A 22,085-nucleotide genomic window follows, 5' to 3' on the forward strand; every position below is an offset into this window, starting at 1 on the left:
GGGGGAGGGGGCTGTTACAATTTCCTCAGTATACACAGCAATGGTATAGGTTGATTCAACAATTAACTCAACTTGCTTTTGGTCACAGGATCTACTTTACCCATTAAGAAAAATAAAAATCTCCTGCCTGCTCCAATCGCTAAAACGGATGATTTTTGCCAAAGAGTGAAACTACAGTTTCCCTGTTCAAGCCAGACGATTGATCGTCTTTTAATTGTCCACTTGGTCCCTTTGCGACCTCTGTGGTAAAAAGACGGTCTCGACTGAGTAATCATCTACACGTCGAACATCTCAACCCGGAAGTGACTGGGCTCCTTTAATATTATTTGTCACGAACACTCATCCTGCGCTTACACTGCAGTTGTATTTAAATGAGCACAAGTGTTCAAGTCAAGTAGTCCGGATACCGTATGATTTTCTCTGGTCCACTACAGGAATATAATTTTTTATACTATACCTTCACAGTACTTGTGATGGATACCGTATGATTTTCTCTGGTCCACTACAGGAATATAATTTTTTTATACTATACCTTCACAGTACTTGTGCTGGATACCGTATGATTTTCTCTGGTCCACTACAGAAATATAATTCTGTATACCATACCTTCACAGTAATTGTGCAGGATACTGTATGATTTTCTTTGGTCCACTACAGGAATATAATTTTTTATACTATACCTTCACAGTACTTGTGCTGGATACTGTATGATTTTCTCTGGTCCACTACAGGAATATAATTTTTTTATACTATACCTTCACAGTACTTGTGATGGATACCGTATGATTTTCTTTGGTCCACTACAGGAATATAATTTTTTATACTATACCTTCACAGTACTTATGCCGGATACCGTATGATTTTTTTTTTGGTCCACTACAGGAATATAATTCTGTACCCGGTTATACTATACCTTCACAGTAATTGGGCTGGATACTGTATGATTTTCTCTGGTCCGCTACAGGAATATAATTCTGTATACTATACCTTCACAGTACTTGTGCTGGATACCGAGCTGTTAGGGAGTTCTCTGACCTGCTCGTGCTAATTTTCGTGGGGGTTGGGATGGAGATGTGGATGGCGAGGTATTTCGGTGTGTGTGTGTAGGGGGGGGGGGGGGGGGTATTGATTTGTATTGGCGCTTACCTGCCAATACAAGCACCGTAGGTTGCTCCCATTATACACGCCTCTCCGTTCTCACAAGTATGGAAGTCGGATGTGGACATGCGCGTTTTCTTAGTTTCGACATTACAAATATGAGGTTGAAGGTTGTAAACGCTAAAACCTTAGAGTGCGAAGCCGTACAAACTTCATTCTGCTTGATTCTGTGTATTGTCCAGTTTCTTATAACAATTTATAACAATAAACTTTTATGCCGGCTACACAATGAAAATTGACACTATTTTATGTTGTCAACGAAAACAACGGCGACCAAAGCTATCAGTGCAGATCGGATCCGATGACAAAGCCATGTACGACATTTGTCAGAAAATGCGCAAATCTGTTCTTGTCACTATCTTTTTTCTGCCTATATATCACGGCATAACAACAACCACCTCCAAACACACTCTAATTATAAAGACAATGGTATGGACTAGAACATAATTAATTATAATCGCAATGATGTTTTTCATACATTGTATATATATTCGGTGTTTGATTTATAGATTGTTTTGAGACTTTCATTGTTGTGCTATGTTTAGCATAAACTGTTTATTTATTTATTCATTTGATTAGTGCTTTACGCCGCACTCAATAATATTTCACTTATATAACAACAGCCAACATTGTGGTGGACGGCAACCGGACAGAGCCCGGGGGAAACCCACGACCATCTGCAGGTTGGTGACGGGCCTTCCCACGTACGGTCAGAGAAAGAACCAGCATGAGCTGGACTTGAACTCACAGCGACCGAATTGGTGAGAGGCTCCTGGGTCATTGCGCCGCGTTGGCGTGCTAACCACCCCAGCCGCGGATGCAATCAGCATAAACAAGATATGGTCCACAACAAATTGCAGTTATTGGACATCAGCAGACACTTAAAGCATTCTTGCACTTATCAGGAGAAACTGTTGAGGGTAACATGCGGTCAGACAACTCTTGTGGTAATTAGACTGCACTTTGCGGGGTTGGCGAGTTATTAAAGCGACTGGTGCACCAAAGGAAGATGTCAGGGTAAATCTGGACTGGTGCATGATACAACATGTGTCCTTTGCCAGTGATGTGGATTCCGAATACTACGGAATGTCTCGAAGTATTGCAGTCGTTGAAACCTTCACTGTGAGAAGTATGGACGTTTAAGTGAGTGAGTGCTTGCGGTTTAACGTCGTACTCAACAATTTTTCAGTCATATGACGACGAAGGAATCCTTAGGGTGCATGTACGTGTAATGTGCCTCCTTGTTGCAGGACGGATTTCCACCGCTCTTTTATTTAGTGATGCTTCACTGAGACGACTTACCGAAGGCAAGTAAGCCGCCCCGCCCGAGCCATTATACTGATATGGGTCAGCCAGTCGTTGCACTATCCTCTTCATGCTGAATGCCAAGCGAGGAAGTTACAACTTCCTCTTTTAAAGTCTTAGGTGTGACTCGATCAAGGATTGATCCTGGATCTACCGGTCCCGAAGCGGACTGGACGTTTAAGGAAACACGGTTTATTGATACCGGTAGTTAAAACTGCACTGTGAGGAGTATGGACGTTTAAGGAAACACGGTTTATTGATACCCGTATGAGCAGTACCGGTGGTTGAAACCTCCACTGTGAGGAGTATGGACGTTTACGGAAACACGGTTTATTGATACCCATAAGAGCAGTACTGGTAGTTGAAACCAGCACGGAGAGGAGTATAGACGTATGCCCGAAAAATTGCCTTTGGTAATCTGGACGGTCACTGAAACCTGCTCCATGAGGTGTATGGAAGTGTGGCGAAAATGCAATTGTTGAAACTTGCGCTGTGAGGTGTATGGAAGTGTGACCGAAATGCAGTAGTTCAAACTTGCTCTGTGACGTGTAGGGAAGTTTGATCGAAATGCAGTTGTTGAAACTTGCTGTGTGACGTGAACCAAAGGGCAGCAGCATGAACACCTTAACACTGGAACTGCATGGCTTGCATGTAACAAGGAAACATTATAATTGTACATTTTGCATTATATATACTTTGCACAGGTGCCGTCACCATTCTGTTAATATATTCTTGGTTTCTTCCCACCAACGCTGGCCGCTGTCGTATAAGTGGAATAGTTTTGAGTGCGGCGTAAAACACCAATCAAATAAATGAAAACAAATATAAATTTATTGTCTTCAGCCTCTTTAGCACTCTTTATTGTTTCCGATGATGTGTCAGTTTACCCAGCGATCGAGTACTTGGAAAACATGTACCAAAAGCAACAAAAACACCAACAACGTCATTACAGTAGAGTTGAAAGAGCCATTACATTCGCAGATGAATGTGAAGGTAACTGCATGTATATGTGGTCTGGTTACACGCATGTTACGTGTACCCTGTAGTGCTGGGTTTTGTAAACGTATCTACATGTGTATGTGGTCTGGTTACATACTTGATACGTATACCTGTACTACTGGGTTTTGTAAGCGTATCTACATGTATATGTGGTCTGGTTACATGCACGTTACGTGTACCTGCAGTACTGGGTTTTGTAAGCGTATCTACATGTATATGTGGTCTGGTTACATGCTTGATACCTGTACCTGTAGAAATGAGGCCCCTTGCTCAAACCAATCTTAGCCTAAGTTGATTGTAACATATGTTTTAATATGTGACAGTTACAATCAACTTACTCCACGATCCCTTTGCAAGTGGCCCCTGGCCATAGCTGGCAAGTATTGTAGTAAAGTACACGTAACCCTATACATGCGGTTATTGCAAATGATCAATAAAATCCATTATATAATTACCACGCTGCCCGCAGTTGCTGCTCACTAATGTGCACAAAATACAACACTCTCTGTCACAGGGTCGACAAGCTTGGAGGGACATGTCTATGCCAGTCACTCCAGCTTCACTGTGTCAAAGCGCGGCGCAATGACCCAGGAGCCTCTCACCAATTCGGTCGCTGTGAGTTCGAGTCCAGCTCATGCTGGCATCCTCCCCAGTCGTACGTGGGAATGTCTGCCAGCAACCTGCAGATGGTCGTAGGCTTCCCGGGGCTCTGTCCGGTTTCCTCTCACCAGAATGTTGGCCACCATAATGTGAGTGAAATATTCTGAAGTACGGCATAGAACACCAATGAGATAAATGAATAAATGAATCACTGTCAACTGTTCATTTTCCCTACGCATTGGAAGATCCCTTTATGGCGCCAAATACTACGTGTACAAGCATATTCCTTACCGCGCATGTGCCACTCTCTGCTGTCGCTGTACACCACTGCTACCACTAGGGAAGATTAACCTTTGGAACTTGTTGTGGCGTGTTTACGCTTAATATAATCATTGATGACCATTACATATATCTTTCCGTTAAATGTTGCTTTTGAAATGGATGTTGCGTGGTGATGCTACTTAAAATCTGCCTGGCACATTTGAGAGGTGCACAGTGATTGGTCGAAACTAATAATTCTCTCACTTCTTTGATCGAAGAGGGTTGCATGTATTTGGACTGAACTGAAATTAGCCACCAAAGAAGTTACGAACATCACTGAAAGTATGACCTCAGGTAGGCCTATATCAAGAATGTGTCAGTAAGGGCCTCAGCAAAGCATGGAAAGCGTTGGAATCTTAAAATTCCAGCCAATATTAGCTTGAAAACACATACAGGTTCTAGAAACTGTATTTCTTTACACGCCCTAGTCTGCCACAGCATTACATTGTTCTGTATGACGACTGTAGCCCAGACAGGGATGCGTGTTAGAATCCAGTTGTAGAAAGTTCAAGTGTGGCTTTCAGGCAGGAGATTTTTCACCTACCGCACATAAAGTTAGCTTTGTAATAAACATCATGGGACTGATATATTCCTGAGTATGGCGCAAAACGACATAAGATATAAGCAGATAAATATTCGCTGATTTACAAAATCAAACGATATTATTTTTATAATATTTATACTTTGAAATAATATGGTTACAAGAAAAGTAATGTGAGATACTGGTAATATGTGTACACGATTATAAATATAGAATCATTACCGTAAAAACATTCACTGCTATATGTATACATGTATAGATATCTGCATACTATTATCGTATGACTTCCACCCAACTGAAAACTTCGGAAAATGGTGTCAAAACACCAGTAAATCAATTAATACTGAAGTAATTTATAATAGTTTTTAGAACTATGAGCTACACCTCTTACACTATAGCGCCACTGATGTCCAGTATTCTACTTATCCACAAACTCTAGATATCGCAATGCACAAGTAACAGTAGTGAACTGCATGCAGGGCGTCTTGTATAATGTTTTTGTGCTGTGGTCAGTCATCTGTATGAATTTGAGGGAGGAAGGGAGGGGTAGCAGCGACAGCTGTGGTGACAGTGAGATTTGCGACAGCACGTAATAGCCAATGTCAAAGCTCTCTCTTCGCTCGCGAGTCTCATGTGCAATTCGCACGTCACATATACTGGATTTTCACTTTTCGTAGTAGCCTGTTTCTTGGGACAATGTTTAATTGATGAGATATTAATTTAATTACGAAAACAAAGATGATCGGGATGTGTCAGCAGGTGGGTCCCCGCCTGGCCTGGGGTCGAAAACTAGGCACGATAGTTTTCGGGCTGTGTTTGCTAGTCTACATAGCTGCCAACTTCGGTAAGTTTTTGAACAGTAACAACAAGTCGCTCTTTCCGCCTGTTCGTCCGGCTCAGTCGGCTATTTATTTATTTATTTATTTGAATGGTGTTTTACGCCGTACTCAAGAATATTTAGCCTATACAACGGCGGCCAGCATTATGGTGAATGGGAGGAAAGCGGGCAGAGCTTGGGGGGACACACGACCATCCACAGCTTGCTGGAAGAACTTCCCACGTACGGCCGGAGAGGAGGCTAGTTGGTCGATCAGTTGGTAAAATTGTTGTCAACTCTTACCACCTTTATAAGGCTCTCGGCTATTTATTTATTTATTTATTTGTGATAGCATGGAACACGTATTTATCTGCAAACGTGTTTTCGATCATATTTTTGTTTACCCCTATACATAATACAACAATAAGCTCAAAATTATCCTTATCAAACAATGAATATATACAACATATATTAAACCACCAGTAAATAAAATTAATCTAAGACAGTTACAGAAAACAGTGCTTACGTAGGGCACCCCATTTGTACTTTATCAAATATATTTATTTGATACGTGTTTTACGCCGTACTCCCCCCCCCCCCCCCCCCCCCCAACCGGCTGTCGCTTGGGTCGATTGCCAACCCCTGAGTGAGAGATCGCCTGCGAATGACACAAGGGCTTCCCTGCTATGCGGGTGATGTTGTTATGCATAACAGGTGTAGCCGATGAGATACCCTAAGGTCACTGGAGTCAATGGGGTCAGAGTGATATGGCGGGAAATGATGCCAGAAAACACCAATAGTCTGTCTCTGTCTCAGCCTTTGTATCTATTAATACTTGGTACCCATGCATTCTCTTTATCTCAAGTGTGCAGAACATTCTTCGAATAGACAACTGAAAAATTTTTAAATTATCAAAATAAGCCGATTAAAGATCCATGGGGGAGGGGAGGGAGAGGTGAGGGGCATCAGTAATGAGGCTAAGCCTAAACAAGCAGATCTCCCACCAAGGCCGCTGTGGCCACTATTTTGATACACCCGTATGTATATTTTAAACGAGGTCGTTGATTTTCCTTACTATTTATGTAGTAAATTTGTCAACTTCAGAATAAAAAAAATTCGTTATCGAAACACGAATATGGTGCTAACTCTTATACACTGCTAGCATGTTATTCGATATTTGAATAACAAGTTCCGTGCTATCATAAATAAGCCCACATTCGTTATTCAACTATTCAGCTATTTTGGCACCACCTTCTTTCCGCCGGTTTGGCCAAAGTAAGGTATCTTTTATCTACAAATGAAGTTTAGGGCATTTGATAGTGTACGGCTTCGTGTAAACAAAAACGTTTAAAATATATGTAATTAGTAAAAAATACATGTAATTAGTAAAAAGTTGATGTAATTAGTAAAAAATACAGTTGACTTCAGTGGCAGTTACTGCCGTCGTATAATATTATACTTGATAAGAAAATATTCTTGAGCAAGACGTAAGACACAAATGAAATAATAAATAAAACATTGACAAATTGAGTTTTGGGTATCTGTCGTGTTTCTGCAAAGTCTAAATAGTCTATGTTTTCTTTCCAGGACCGCTGAAACAGTATTTACAAGAGCAAGAAGGCGATAGGGGTACAAAAGCTGACATACAGGTATGTAAGGACGGGCGAATCTAGCCAAATGTCATCCCAGCACGTAAGACAGGCGTCCTGGGCTCCAAATTCTCGGTCGACAAAAGGTTTTTCTTTCACTCTTCAGGACTCTTTTTATCGAACTATGGTTGATAAATCTAGCTCGGGCAAACCCATGTAGCACGTTTTGACCAATCATTTATTTTATTTTGTTTCCATGATTGGTGTTTTATGTCGGACTTCAGAATATCTCACTGATAGGACGGGTGTCAGCATTATGGTGGTAGGAAACTGTGCAGAGCCTGGGGAAACTCACGTTGACCAACGAAATATTAGAGCGAAGGAGCTGCTCTAACCAACCAGACTACACATCCAGTAGATGTGTGCAGCAGACTTGAGGGTGAAGTTGTCACGCATGTTCAGTTGTGACTTAAAGGCAAAGAAAATACTAAAATGAAGCATGTACCAGATGGCCATTAAACACCGTCTAGGAAAATAGTTTGATTTTTTTTTGTAGATTTCTTTAACCGAGTAAAAAGGTTTTAAAATATCATATTCTAAGGAAGTCTGTAGTAACCTAGAGAGTATTAGTGGTGCCACTAACCACTCATAGCTTTGCTCGAAATAGTCCGTGTCAAGGTCCAGTCCGCGAACGCATTCATGGAAATATAAGTATATGCATTTTGAATCATGAAATCTAGCAGCCTGTATGTGTTAAGTGGCAAAAGGCTAAGATGACGTCACTGGTCTCAATACGATTAGTAAAGTTCACCGTAGAAATCAAGGTTATAAATGCATTTTACTAAGTAGAAAAAAATTTGTTAAAAAAAGTCTAGCTATTTTTATGGACAGTGTTCAGTGGTCGTTCATCTGACGTATATGTTAATTTCACATTAATATTTTATTTGCCTTGTCCTGAGAGATTTCACTTGATGTTGGGATCCTCACGTTATACAGACGACCGGAGAAGCATTTCACCCGATGGGGAGTTTGGGGTTCGGTGGTGGGGACGTCTCTCAAAACTATCCTCTAGATCGGCCACTGCTGTATTGCACTCATTACATGATAATTATCATTCTGTCATAAAAAAAGCGCATGTTGGGTATGAGCCGACTTCCTATCACATAACAGCCGCAGGAATCGTGAGATCTACGTGTCCTCGCCATTTCACAACGATCATCACGTTTAGTACCTGAGGCCGATTCCAAAAAAACATTTCTGACTTTAGTCAAAATCTGAATCACGATTTTTTAGGTCTGTTTTTAAATTTGGACCACCTCATCTGTGTCAACTGATAGCAGATGTGCCAGAATCTTGATTTCCAGTGCCAAAAACTAACTGTTGTGATGAGATTTTAAATTTTAACTTAAGTGAGAAATGGTTTTGTGAAATCGGCCCCTGACACTTGGAGCAGAACTGACCTAAATTTGAAAAATCCTGGTATTGAGGTCAATACAATAATTTTGGTTTCATTCACAACCATTAACAGGGCGTATCGAACAATTTATTTATTTATTTATTTGATTGGTGTTTTACGCCGTACTCCAGAGTATTTTACTTACACAACGGCGGCTAACATTATGGCGGGAGGAAACCGGGCAGACCGTGGAGAAACCCACGCAAGATGTGAAAGACCTTCCCACGTACTGCTGGGGAGGAAGCCAGCGTGAGCGAAATGACATTATTTTTTCGCAGTTTTCTCACTGTTGCTATACATAAAACTCTCCTGTGGCTCGTAAGAATTATACCTGAAACTTACTTCACCTTAACTAACGAATGATGAGGGGATCTGTTTTTGACCGCTGACCCTGGTGTGCAGTTGTGGGTTCAGTCCTAGAAAGAGAAAGAGATTAACATTGATCGTGGGGTCCCAAGCGCGTGCTACTTCAATCCTGAGAGACGCCAGGTTGAAATATTAAACTGGTATGAAGGATACCCTATGGAATATAGCTAGCACCACGGTTCAAAAACATTAACGCCGAATAACGCTGTTTAACCCCTATAAGTGAAGAGTCCTGAAGAACAAAATCTTCAGCAATTTCCGTAAAATCTTCCTGATGTGATGTAGTAATATTCTTTATGTGACGATGAATCAGGCTGATATGACGTCGCGTAAGACTTTCGTGCTGAAATGACGTCATGCGCTTTTGAAAGAACGACGTCATTTGTGCTATAGGTCAGTGATGGGTGATGTCAAGTGTTCTTCCATGACGTCTCACCGGGCAAAATCGGAAACGGCAGGAAATATATGTTTCCGTATTATCCTTCCGAACTAACAACAACGGCTTTAATACCGTGAGTTTTTTCTACATCTTAAGAAAGCAATTCCGACTATCTCGATCCTTATCATTTAACCTTGCCTTTAAGACATACGTCTGTACACTAAAGTAGCTCTTTAAGTTCCTTGATTACCGGTACCATTTGTCATCAACCAACATGTCGTGTAAGTGTCTACATCACAGGTGGGACAGTTTGTTAGTAAACTGACAACGACCGGTGGTTTACCACAAACGTTTCCTCCTAACATCAAACTCACCGCCGTCATATACGAGTATTGCATTAAAGCAATCAAATAAACGAATACCAAGAACCAAGCTCATACGCAAATTATATTAGTTGTCATTTCAGTATCTGCTGATAGTTTTAACCATCAGTTTTTCATTCCAGGGTGTTTTCCGCGGCACTGAGGACGATGGGTCGTCAGGAGGAGCGGAGGCTGGCGATACTTACAGCATGCAGCAAGCTAGGAACGCAGAACGGGTTTCACGCGTGCGTGAGGTGTGCGATGCGCTAGGCCGCCCGACAAGCACACAGGACACGCGAAGTCGCCTCCTTATCGTCCGCTCGCGCAAATTCGCAATTTGTTACGTGCCCAAAGCCGGCTGCACCTTTTGGAAAAGACTGATTCTAGCCTTACAAGTAAACAAGACGGACATATTTGAGTTTACCAAGAATCAAGCTCATTCACAAAGTATAGATTCTGTTTTGAAGATTCCAAAGTTTGATGCCGCCTACAAGTTCCTGTCGGAAGCTACTCGAGTGATGTTTGTTCGAGATCCATATTCCAGATTATACTCTGCTTACGTGGATAAATTTTACCTCGGCGACTTTTGGGCGATGGGACGTAGAATAATACAGCTAGTACGTAGAAATGCGACAAGGGAGTCTCTAGCCTGTGGCCATGACTTAACTTTTGAAGAATTCCTAAGGTATGCCCTTAAGGTGTCGGGTGATCAAAGCGTTCAAGGCCCAGATGAACACTGGTTTCCTATTAGCAAACTCTGTCATCCGTGTACATTTGATTACCACATCATCGGTAAGCAGGAAACCTTCTCTGATGACAGGGACTACGTGATGGACACAGTTGGCATCAGCGGCTTGGTGAACCTATCATCAACGACGGAAATACTAGCTCGCGATGGCATGAAACAGACAGTTGACATGGCCTGGGATAAACTCGCTAAGTGTATGTCCCGTAAAGACTTTTGTCGGAGAATGTGGACATCATACATAACGCAAGGATACATACATAGTTCTCAGAGCTTCCCTGAAGAGCGCATCAACCAAAATACGAGCAAGGAAGGATTTTTAAAGCTGGCCATGGAGGCTTACCACCAAAATCCACCTACGGCCGAAGAACGAAAAAAGCAACGACAGGAGGCAATGATAAACGCATATACAACAGTCTCACCGAAACTATTGGAGCAAATTCGGCATGTTTATGATCTGGACTTTCAGTTGTTTAATTATCCTATCAGACCCGACGAGTTGTTCATTCGCTGACTTGTTAATGGGTACACAATTTTTTGTGGTAGAGGTATTAAATTATTTATGATTTCATTTTGGTTTTATTGAGTACTAAGAGCAAAAACATCAAGCTGTTCCTTTATTCTACCTGTTAAACAGGTATCAAATTTTAGTTTAACTGAGTGAAAGGTTCCGGTGCTTTTCAGACACTGAGTTATAAAATAACTTGCCTTGTTATAACACATGTACAGGGTTCTTTTCCTTGGATAAAATTACTTCACGTGGATTTAAGGAATTCGTAATGTGGCACCCAGTGACGTCATATACGTGACAGCTGCAGTGTACATCGCTAAATTGTGCTATATCACAACTACGTTTGGCCAAGTCTTGAGTTGTGCCCCTTTGTAATCCATTTCACGTGTCGTATGGTACAGTGAGTTTCCTATGTACATTCTGTCTGGTGTTCGTCATGTCCCAATGTACCACGCTAAGCCATAGTATGTGGCACCTATGTTTAGCCTTGAGTTGTGCCCCTTTGTAATCCATTTCACTAGTCATCTGCTAGTGGGATTCCCCAGTACACGGTGTCTGACATGCCTTGTGTACATGGAAGATTGTGGGGATCAACACGCAATGTTATATGCGAGCCCAGTATACATAAGCTGTCTCGGGCCGAGAAATCACGACGTTACACTAGCAATGTGAATATAATTGCATATTGTTTACTTGGACTTTTTTGTTCACTGTGAACTTAGTGGGTACTTACCTGAAGATTTATAATTTTTTATTTGTTTGATTGGTGTTTTATGCCACATTAAAGAATATTTCACCTTTACGACGGTGGCCAGCCTTATTGTGGGAGGAAACCGGGCAGAGCGCATGTTGTTGTCTTAGCTTTGCGTTGTTCCCTCAGCCAGTTGAGTGAGTGAGTGTTTGGGGCTTTACTGAGACGAAGGCAAGTATGGCGCCCGGCCCGAGCCATTATACTGATATTGGTCAAACAGTCAAACACTATACCCTTCAGGCTGAACGCCAAGCGAGGGAGTTACAAGTCTTAGGTGTGACTCCACCAAGGATTGATCCTGGATCTACCGCTCCCGAAGCGGACGCTCTACCAACTGACACAGCCACTTGAGAGTGAACAACACTCAACCTGTTCTTGTAAGTGCACAGCTAGCTGGAGTAATATAGTTGGAAGGGTGTAGTTGAAAAAGTGTAGCTGGAAAAAGGTGGCTGAAAAACAAGACGTGAAACCACCGATTGGTTTCCGCACAATCTCGATTGAGGAACAATCACAAAGTATCCTTGCATTCCGTTCCCTTGTTAGGTGAAAATCTGTCCGTCGAAACGGACATTCGCACATTAGCCGTCAGCCAAAATGTACGTTCCGGGTCAATAATCGCAAGGCCAGTTCCCAAAATGACGTTTAACACAAACGACGAAATTTTTGCTTCGAAAAAGACATTGGTATACTTGTAAATGATCGATGACTTACAGGCTTTATTATGCAGTGCTAGAGGGAACACAACATAATTTCTTTTAGGTTTCACCGGCCCGGATAGCACAGTTGGTAGAGCGTCCGCTTCGGGACCGGTAGATCCAGGATCAATCCTTGATCGAGTCACACCTAAAACTTTATAAGTTGTGAAAGTTGTAACTTCCTCGCTTGACGTTCAGCATGAAGGGGATAGTGCAACGACTGGTTGACCCGTATCAGCATAATGGTTCGGGCGGGGCGGCTTACTTGCCTTCGGTAAGTCGTCTCAGTGAAGCATCACTAAATAAAAGAACGGTGGAAATCAAACAAAGGAGGCACATTACACGTACATCCACCCTAAGGATTCCTTCGTCGTCATATGACTGAAAAATTGTTGAGTACGACGTTAAACCCCAATCACTCACTCTTTTAGGTTTCTTGTGAGGTGAAAATCTATGCCTCAGACATTTGTATACTGAATGGACGTTCCCGATCATAACCAAAAGATTAGCTCCCTTCCTAAAACGGCGATATATTCAGGAAGTGTGTTTAGCAGGAAGTCAGGACGGAATCAAGCAAAGAGGAGGTAGTCAACAGTTTTCAAAGATGTTGGAAAGACGCAAGGAATGAGTGATATCAGAATTTAATAACTAATGAAATATATATCAAGTACGAAATGAGAACAGAATCACGCAAGGGAAGCAGTCAACAGCTTTCAGTGATGACTGGAAAGACGCAGGGAATGTTCTGGGCAAATGAGCGAAATCAGTATTCAAATCGTGCACCATGATAGTAGACCTGTATAAGTTGTCGATATTCAATATATGTAATCCAATTGTGCTTTGATTGCCACTGTTCATATTTCTCACTTAGCGATATAATTTATCATGATGAATGTACAGCCTCTAGCCGCGGGTTATGTAGAATTATGTAGCAAAATGCTTTTTTCTTTTTCGTTTTAAACCCACTGACTAGCCACTGATTAATTATGCACGTCCCTGATCACTACATTTTGTTACTAATGCGACTTCACCTGCTTGTCCAGCAAGCAGCGCTTGACAGTGCAGGTTACAATATGGCGAGTGATTGGTTTGTTACTAATGCGACGTCACCTGCTTGTCCAGCAAGCAGCGCTTGGCAGTGCAGGTTACAATATAGTGAGTGATTTGTTTGTTACTAATGCGACTTCACCTGCTTATCCAGCAAGCAGCGCTTGGCAGTGCAGGTTACAATATAGTGAGTGATTTGTTTGTTACTAATGCGACCTCACCAGCTTGTCCAGCAAGCAGTGCTTGACAGTGCACGTTACAGTATGGCGAGTGATTACTGAGTGTTACTAATGCGACGTCAACAGCTTGTCCAGCAAGCAGCGCTTGACAGTGCACGTTACAGTATGGCGAGTGATTCAACAAATCAGAAAAATCGCCAATAACTGCAAAATCTCTGATAAAACAGAAAATGAAATTTTGTAGTAGAATTGACGACAGTTTTCTGAATATTTACATATCAAGTTTTCGTTTGGGTTTATTTATACATGTGTTGTGAACTCAACTGCCGTCTATTTTACAATATAAGTGTGTGCGTGTTGCCCTTGTACGGAGTACATTGTTAGATCACGGTCAGCCCCAATAGTCTAGCTAGTTTGTACCCTGGTTATTTAGCATGTAATCCATCGTACAGACAGCCTTTATGCGGCTGTCTGTTTTAACAAAACAAATCTGCCGCACTCCTAAACGACTGATTGCAATCATTGTTATATTCTGAAAGAGATTCATTCTAAGACACAAAACTTAAAAACATCAATTGCTGTAGCTTCAAACTACCAGACCAATATACTATACAAATATGACTTAACAAATTTGAATTTAATACAATTGTCTTTTACAGTTATAATTCCATTCTACACAGGAAGGTGAGATAGGTGCTGAGAGCTTTTCAAGGCGAACTGTGTACACACAGCGTAAAATAATACACGCTTTAAATGAGACGATGCTTGGCTGAGCATGCACTCTTTGGTCCAGTATTTGTCACTCCAGGAGTTCGTATATATGAATTCAAGCTGGTGTTCTGTGTCCCACTAGTCTAGCTAGTTTGTATTCTGGTTGTTTAGCATGTGATCCATCGTACAGACAGCCTTTATGCGGCTGTCTGTTTTAACAAAACAAATCTGCCGCACTCCTAAACGACTGATTGCAATCATTGTTATATTCTGAAAGAGATTCATTCTAAGGCACAAAACTTAAAAGCCGTGTCTGAAGACTGTATAAAAGCCTTAAAACTGCACATAGCTCTAGCTGTGTATTACTGGCGCTGGTTCCGAAATACATGTAGGTTTGCGTGTACTGGGATTCTTCAAATAATATAGGTGTAGGGACAGGGGAGACTACTCTCGTTAACAAAAATATCTCGACAGTGGGCGACATTTTTGTCTGGTTACACAATATGTATTAAATTTTGAAGCTGTCTTGTTTAACGCGAAAAATGAATTAGATTACATCTAGAAATATTTCTGGGGGAAAAAGTTATTGTTAACTAAATTTTGTTTTACAGAGCAGTATATTTTGTCATATATAAGTTTCACAGTAATGCATCAATTGCTGTAACTTCAAACTACCAGACCAATATACTGTACAAATATGACTTAACAAATTGGCATTTAATACAATTGTCTTTCATAGTTATAATTCTTATGCTTTTATCTATTTTGACCTTGGAAATTTATTGCAGTTGGTGTAAGCGGAATATACCTCATAAACCTTAAATGATGGCCTAAGTGATGAGAAATTTTGGTCTTATAGGAGGTGGGCAGGTGGAGTGGGAGTGGTGGGGGGGGGGGGCTTATTTAGAGCATTCGTATAGAGCAAACAATAAAATAGGAGCAGCTGTAGTGTGTGTGTGTGTGTGTGTGTGTGTGTGTGTGTGTGTGTGTGTGTGTGTGTGTGTGTTGGTGTGTGGATGAGTGTGTGTGTGTGTGTGTTGGTGTGTGGATGTGTTGGTGTATATGTATATATGTCCATACTCTAAATCATAAGCAAGGGAACCTAAAATATTTACAACTGCGACAACTCGTTGGTTTTCGACTAGCCAAAAAACAGTTTGTGCTGTTTTAAAAGTGAAATGCTGTAGTAATTTTAACAATAATAAATCCAAAAATTGGGCAGTGGTGGACGAAAAGTATTCTTAATATTAGTTTAGCACATTCTAAAGTGTTAGAAATGTATATTTTTACAAAAGGTTTAGAAAATGCTATAATCTAAAAGTATCCTTTGTGTTTTTGGTGTAATGTTCGGGGAATAAATGCGACAAACCTTGTAAATGTAACATTGTTACAACTTGTGATGTAACATTATGTTACAACTTGTAATGTAACAGTATGTTACACCTTGAGCACAATCATGACGCAGCGATTAATTTCTTAAAATGTTGGCACTCACTTTTTCCAGAATCTAACTTTGAAAATTTACAAAATGTTGACAACTTAACATTTGCGTTTAAATTAAAATGTATTACTTCAGAGGAAGTCAGTGTCAAGTCGGGATGCTTTATAAAAAACATACCATATAAAAGAGTAGAGGAGAGAGAGTAAAATCAAAGCAGTGGCGACTGTGTTCTGGTATTCTGGTACACAAGGCTGATTCTGGCACACATGCCGATTCTGGTACATATGCCAATTCTGGACCAGAAATATAAATTCTAGCACACATATAGATTCTATTTACACATCGAGAAAGGCAATTCTATGGCTATTTTTCCTAATAAAGTAACTAAATACTCGGGAGCCTTTGTGTCCGATTGATTAGCGTGGAGGCGCAGTATTACTCATGAACCTCTCATCAACGCGGCCGCTGTGAGTTTAAGTCTAGCACATGATGGCTTCGTCTATGGAAAGGTAACGTGGTCAAAACTGCCAGGAACGTAACCTTAAATATGTAACAAGGCATGTGGTTGATGCACTACATACGTCATATCAATGTGGTTACTTCTTCTGGAGAACTGTTACTCAGATCTGTGCCTATGGAATTCATATTGCAAATATACAAGTGTAATCTTCATTATTCCGTCCAGCGAGGTAGTATTCGTCTTAAAACTCACAATGGTTTTATACCAAACAGTCTTTGTACAAGGCATTTCCCTGTACTTGTTGAACAATTTTTATGAATAACTCATCTCCGGTCAAAAAAGGTAAGGCTTTCATTATCATGCTCATGCTGGCTTCCTCTCCGGAGAGGTCCTGCAGCAACCTGCGGATGGTCATGGGTTTCCCGTGAGCTCTGCTCGATTTCCTCCCACCACAATATTGGCCGCCGTCTTATTGAGTAAAACACCAATCAAAAAAATAAATCAAATATATTATCATTGTCAGATGTAAACATCATGCATGTATGAACACGTAGGTCTACATGTATTTAAGTGACCATTTGGTGCGAACTTGATCCTTCAGACTATAAAAAAGGGCCACCGTTTTTCGCGAAACCCAATGGCCTGGAGGGAACGCCCTGAGGCCACAAGAGAACGCCCGGTGGCCCAAAGTGATCGTACGGCGGCCGCGAGAGAAGTCCATTTGAAAACATGTATAAGTAACTTTAATCCTAGTCACATAAATAAATACATGTTCCACTGTACGGGGAAAGTAATCAATGCTGAACGTCTTTTTAAACGTCTTTTCAAACGGATAAAACCATTGCTTAGATTCATTACCTTAGTGTAGGCTTATTTGCTTCAAAAAATGATAATGGAAATAAATATAATGTGAAAACGTCAAAAAAACTTATCTTTCTTCAAATGCAGACTTTTTAGATTGGAATTGCTTTCCCTTGAAAATAAAATTTGCATTTAGAAATGCAAATACTATTTAGGCGGTCCCGAACAAGAATGATATGGTTTGTTACCTGTAGGCCTATACCTCCTTTAATGCGTTTATTTCCATTCTACACAGGAAGGTGAGATAGGTGCTGAGAGCTTTTCAAGACGAACTTTGTAAACACAGTGTAATATAATACACGCTTTAAATGAGACGATGCTTGGCTGAGCATGCACTCTTTGGTCCAGTATTTGTCACTCTAGGAGTTCGTATATATGAATTCAAGCTGTCCCACCTCGTGTTCTGCGTTTTCAAACATTAACAGCTCACGTTAAAGAAATGGGTTATGCTGGGTGGACAGGTTGGTGAATTGGCTGTTGTGGAAGGTCGATGTGAAAGAATGTTTTTTGTGTGTTTTGTTGTTGTCGTTTGACAGGTAAGGAGGAAAGAGAACGGCAACACCAAGTTGTATCCCTGGAAAACTGTGTATGCTTTGGATAGAGAGATTTTGGGTGGAAGCAGAAGATGTGACTCATCAATATGCAAATACATACTCCTTAGAATGGATGAGCCACCCCCTACTCTAGCTTTACACCACTGCCACCACTTGACAAGCTTGATCTTTGGAGCCCGAGTGGCGGCTTTTGGCTTGTTTAGGCTTAGCCTCACCACTACTGTTCTCGCACGAAACTGTTGGTGTTGATTAGAATAATGTTGTGTATGGTTTAGGTTAATTGAATTTATCTATTTATTTATCTGATTGGTGTTTTACGACGTACTCAAGAATATTTCACTTATACGATGGCAAACAGCATTGTGGTGGGGGAAAACCGGGCAGAGAGAAACCCGGGGGAAACTCACGACCATGCGCAGGTGGCTGGTACACCTCCCCTGTATGGCCGGCGAGGAAGCTAGCATGAGCTGGACTTGAACTCACAGCGAAGGTGGATGGAATGCATTGTATGAAGTATTATTGGAAACAAAGGTTGGGACAGTTTTGTATTTTCTAACATCGCTTCCTGCCACATCACCGTGACCTCAGTGACCTCGGCGTGGTTCCAGATTTCTCTACAAATTTTTCTAGTGTTGGCAGTGATGTAAAGCAAACATACAGAGCGGTGCAAGCGCTGTAAGGAAAACGGACGGACGAATGCAATGGTCGCAGCTATGAAGCGAAGCGGGGCGATGAAGAAAATTTCATCGAAATTTTACCAACTTCGTTCATGGAGATCGGGATTTAAATGTGGAGGCTACATATCTGGATCGGTTAAGATCGATTTCTGATGCATGTATGAAAAGATGGGCTGGTAAATATGCAAATCAGGGGGTTGCCAGCATAGCGGTAGACACCACGACAAGGCAGCATATCAAATATTCCGCCAATTAAAATACACCTTTGTGTGCACCACACCAAAGAAGCAACCTACTTTGTGTACAGGGTTGAAATGGGACCTCTACAGAAAGGAGAGTAAGTGCCATTATAGTGGTTGACAGTGCAAAGGGATACTGGTACTGCAAAGCCTCTTTCATCTGTGTCGATATTTGTGCTCTTTGATACACTTTGAAAAGATGTAGATGAAAGCTATCACATGAATTGCAATGTAAAATAGGGCAAGCCTGTCACAGGTTTGTCACAGATCTGAGTTTTGGCGGAATGACCGTCTATTCTACTCTTCTAACATGGCCGATAATTCGCACAGGCCTGGTGAGGTGGCAGGGGAGCAGGGAGTGGGGAGCTGTGGGCATGCGCCAGATATGTGTGTGGTGTACACAAATCAAGAATATAGAAAGTACACGGGACCTTAAAAAATTATCTTAAAATCAAGTCTTACATTTTTACTGAAACTCTTAGGATGTGACACTCGCTGCGTGATATTAATTTTGAATTTATATAAATATTATATATATTATGTAATTATATATGTATATTTATATAAAGTTCAATATAGCTTTGAATAATTTCTCCATAAAACCCTGTTGTTTTTACATTTTTATGTGATTTTTCTTTAGATCGACTCCCATTTTTAAGACGTCACCATTCCTTGCGCCGGTGATTTTGTGGCTGGGGAAAAAGCCTCCACCCGCTATATAGTTTTGTATACTCGATCTATTTCTGATAGTTTTATAGCCGATAGGAAGAATGCATTGTTGAAGGCTTATTTCCGTGTACACCCCCTCCATTGTGAACGGTAGATCCAGGGTCAATAGTGGGTGGGGTCAAACCTAAGACTTAAAAGAGGGAGTTGTAGCCTCCTCGCTTGACGTTCAGCATGAAGGGGATAGTACAACGACTGGTTGACCCGTATCAGTATATCGGCTTAGGCGGTGCGGCTTACTGTGCCTTCGGTAAGGCGTCGCAGTGAAGCAGCACTAGATAAAAGGGCAGTGGAAATCCGTCCTGCAACAAGGAGGCACATTACATGCACTCTAAGGATTCCTTCGTCGTAATATGATTCAAAAATTGTTAAGTACGACGTTAAACCCTAAGCACTCACTCACTCACGCAATAACTATAGGGAATTCCCCCTCCCTTCCCCATAATCAAATAGAAAAATATATTTCAAATTCGAAACCCAAGTTTTTTTAATGGGATATATGCTAGCAATATAGCTAGTATTATAGTAAGAAAACTGCTACATTTTCAGTATAAAATTATCAAAATAACCCTGAGCACAAACCTATTGCTTAGTGCAGTACACAATTGATGACAATGATTTTCGTTTGTACTGCAAAATCCGTATGAAGGTTGTTGGGCATATACTGTTATGGTCTGAAGTCAATCACTGACGCAAAAGATAAATTTTCCAAATCTATAGAATTATCTAACTAGTATATTATCTTTGAGGGGAACCTCTGTGGCTCAATTGGTTAGCGTTCTAGCGCAGGGTAATGACACAGGAGCCTCTCACCAATGCGGTCGCTGTGAGTTCAAGTCCAGGTCATGCTGGCTTCCTCTCCGGCCGTACGTGGGAAGGTCTGGCAAAAACCTGCGGATTGTCGTCAATCAAGAAATAAATAAATACTATTATGTTAATGTCATGTAATTCTTGCTCATTTGTTCTTGCGTTTCAGTGAACTCCCCATACTTTGTTGTGTCTTTATCAAGTGCTTGCAGTTTTAACCTACACAGGTGCATGTACATGATCGAATGTATACACTTTCCTTGTGATTGCAGTAGCATTGTAGCCGAAATATACATTGACATCTATGATTTCAGTATTAGGAGATATTCGCCATCTGTTTTAAGCCAAATTGACCTGTGGAACCCCTAGTTTAAAAAAGGAGGTCATCCGTGAAGTTTTCCAAGTAGAACCCATGATTTATTTATTTGATTGTTGTTTTACGCCGTACTCAAGAATATTTCACTTGTACGACGGCGGTCAGCATTATGGCAGAGCCCGGGGGAAACCCACGACCATCCGCAGGTTGCTGGAAGCCCTTCTAGAATCCATGATGAGTTAGAATGTATGAACAGGTTGATATGTAAAATACAGACACTTTCGCCCATTTATTTAAGCAAAATCTCATCTCAGTTTTATTGGATCAGTTTATTAACAGCTTTATATCTGTGAAGTACTAGCAATTGTTACACAGTGAATCTAAAATCTGATCCCTGTTTTACTAGATGAATTTATGAACAGCTTGATATCTGTATAGCACTGACAATTGTTTGTGCTGTTTTCAATCAACTTCAAATGTTTTATGAATTTACAAAATAATAAAACACAAACTTGTGTTGAGCCAAAATGAGGTCATTTAGGCAATACAACAAAGAACTTGTATATTTCGCTATCTGGTTTTATGTACACAGGCCACAACTAAAACTTTATAAAAGTAGTTCCAGATATTTTAGCACTACTTTTTGGAAAATTTTGGGCCTCGCTTTTATGCATTTTTTCCGCTTGTTTTTACGTGTAATGTTGTAGATTAGAATTTGAAATTTACTGCCAGGTGTGTTTTACAGGTTCTACCTAGGTAAATTCCCTACAACGTGAACATTTTCTTTGTTGTCGCAGGTTATTTAATATTTATCAGCTGGGTAAACCCTTCCAAATCATTGTTTATTTCTCTGGCGTGAATCAGTCAGAATAGAGTTACCTACAACGTCAACCTTTTTTCACGATTTAGTCTTATAAAAAACTCATTGGTTGCGACATACAGGTTCGATCACTGTAAGACAAATAATTTTGTATAACTAAAGCCACTTTCTCAGAAAGTTAGTTCATTCAAAAAGGGAGGTCTTTTAGTTCCTACATAGAGGCACGAGTGTTGTTACAAGCAAAACTGTTTTTTAATGTGCCGAAGTCCGGTGGCAAGTTGCCACGAGGCTGGTTGTCTAAGTTGTCTATAAAAGACTGAACCAGGCTTTGGACAGAGGTGAAGATGTTTGTCTTACATCTTTGGAAGTCAGTAAAGCCTTTCGTAAGGTATGGCAAGCTGGACTTCTGTATCAACTTACACAAACAGAAATCGAAAGTGATTGCTAAAATGATTACCATCTGATTAACATGTAAAAGGAGTAAGGAGTAAAATCTCATTCTGAATACGCCTATGCATGGGGTACCACACGGCTCTGTCCTTTGTCCCCTATTGTTTCTTACATCTGTACATGATATTAACAATGATAAATAAATGTATTTGGTGACGATACGCCTCTTTTTGAATTTATAAATGATATTAATCTTTCTGAA

General features: G+C 40.8%; 1 protein-coding gene across 1 annotated transcript; it reads left to right on the forward strand.

Annotated features, from left to right (window-relative positions):
- Positions 1-5,639: 5,639 nt before the first annotated feature.
- On the forward strand, positions 5,640-11,813 carry LOC135475844 (carbohydrate sulfotransferase 11-like). The gene is made up of 3 exons (XM_064755784.1): positions 5,640-5,768; positions 7,329-7,390; positions 10,037-11,813. The coding sequence occupies exons 1-3, from the start codon at positions 5,663-5,665 to the stop codon at positions 11,150-11,152; spliced, it is 1,284 nt and encodes a 427-aa protein (XP_064611854.1). The 5' UTR covers positions 5,640-5,662; the 3' UTR covers positions 11,153-11,813.
- The last annotated feature ends 10,272 nt before the right edge of the window (positions 11,814-22,085 follow it).

This window comes from Liolophura sinensis, chromosome 9, assembly GCF_032854445.1.
Source record: "Liolophura sinensis isolate JHLJ2023 chromosome 9, CUHK_Ljap_v2, whole genome shotgun sequence".
Lineage (NCBI taxonomy): Eukaryota > Metazoa > Mollusca > Polyplacophora > Chitonida > Chitonidae > Liolophura > Liolophura sinensis.

Coding starts and splice junctions, on each gene's coding strand:
- LOC135475844 (XM_064755784.1), top strand. CDS start 5,663: ATGATCGGGATGTGTCAGCAGGTGGGTCCCCGCCTGGCCTGGGGTCGA. Junction 5,769..7,328: donor CTACATAGCTGCCAACTTCG/GTAAGTTTTTGA, acceptor TTTTCTTTCCAG/GACCGCTGAAACAGTATTTA. Junction 7,391..10,036: donor GTACAAAAGCTGACATACAG/GTATGTAAGGAC, acceptor TTTTCATTCCAG/GGTGTTTTCCGCGGCACTGA.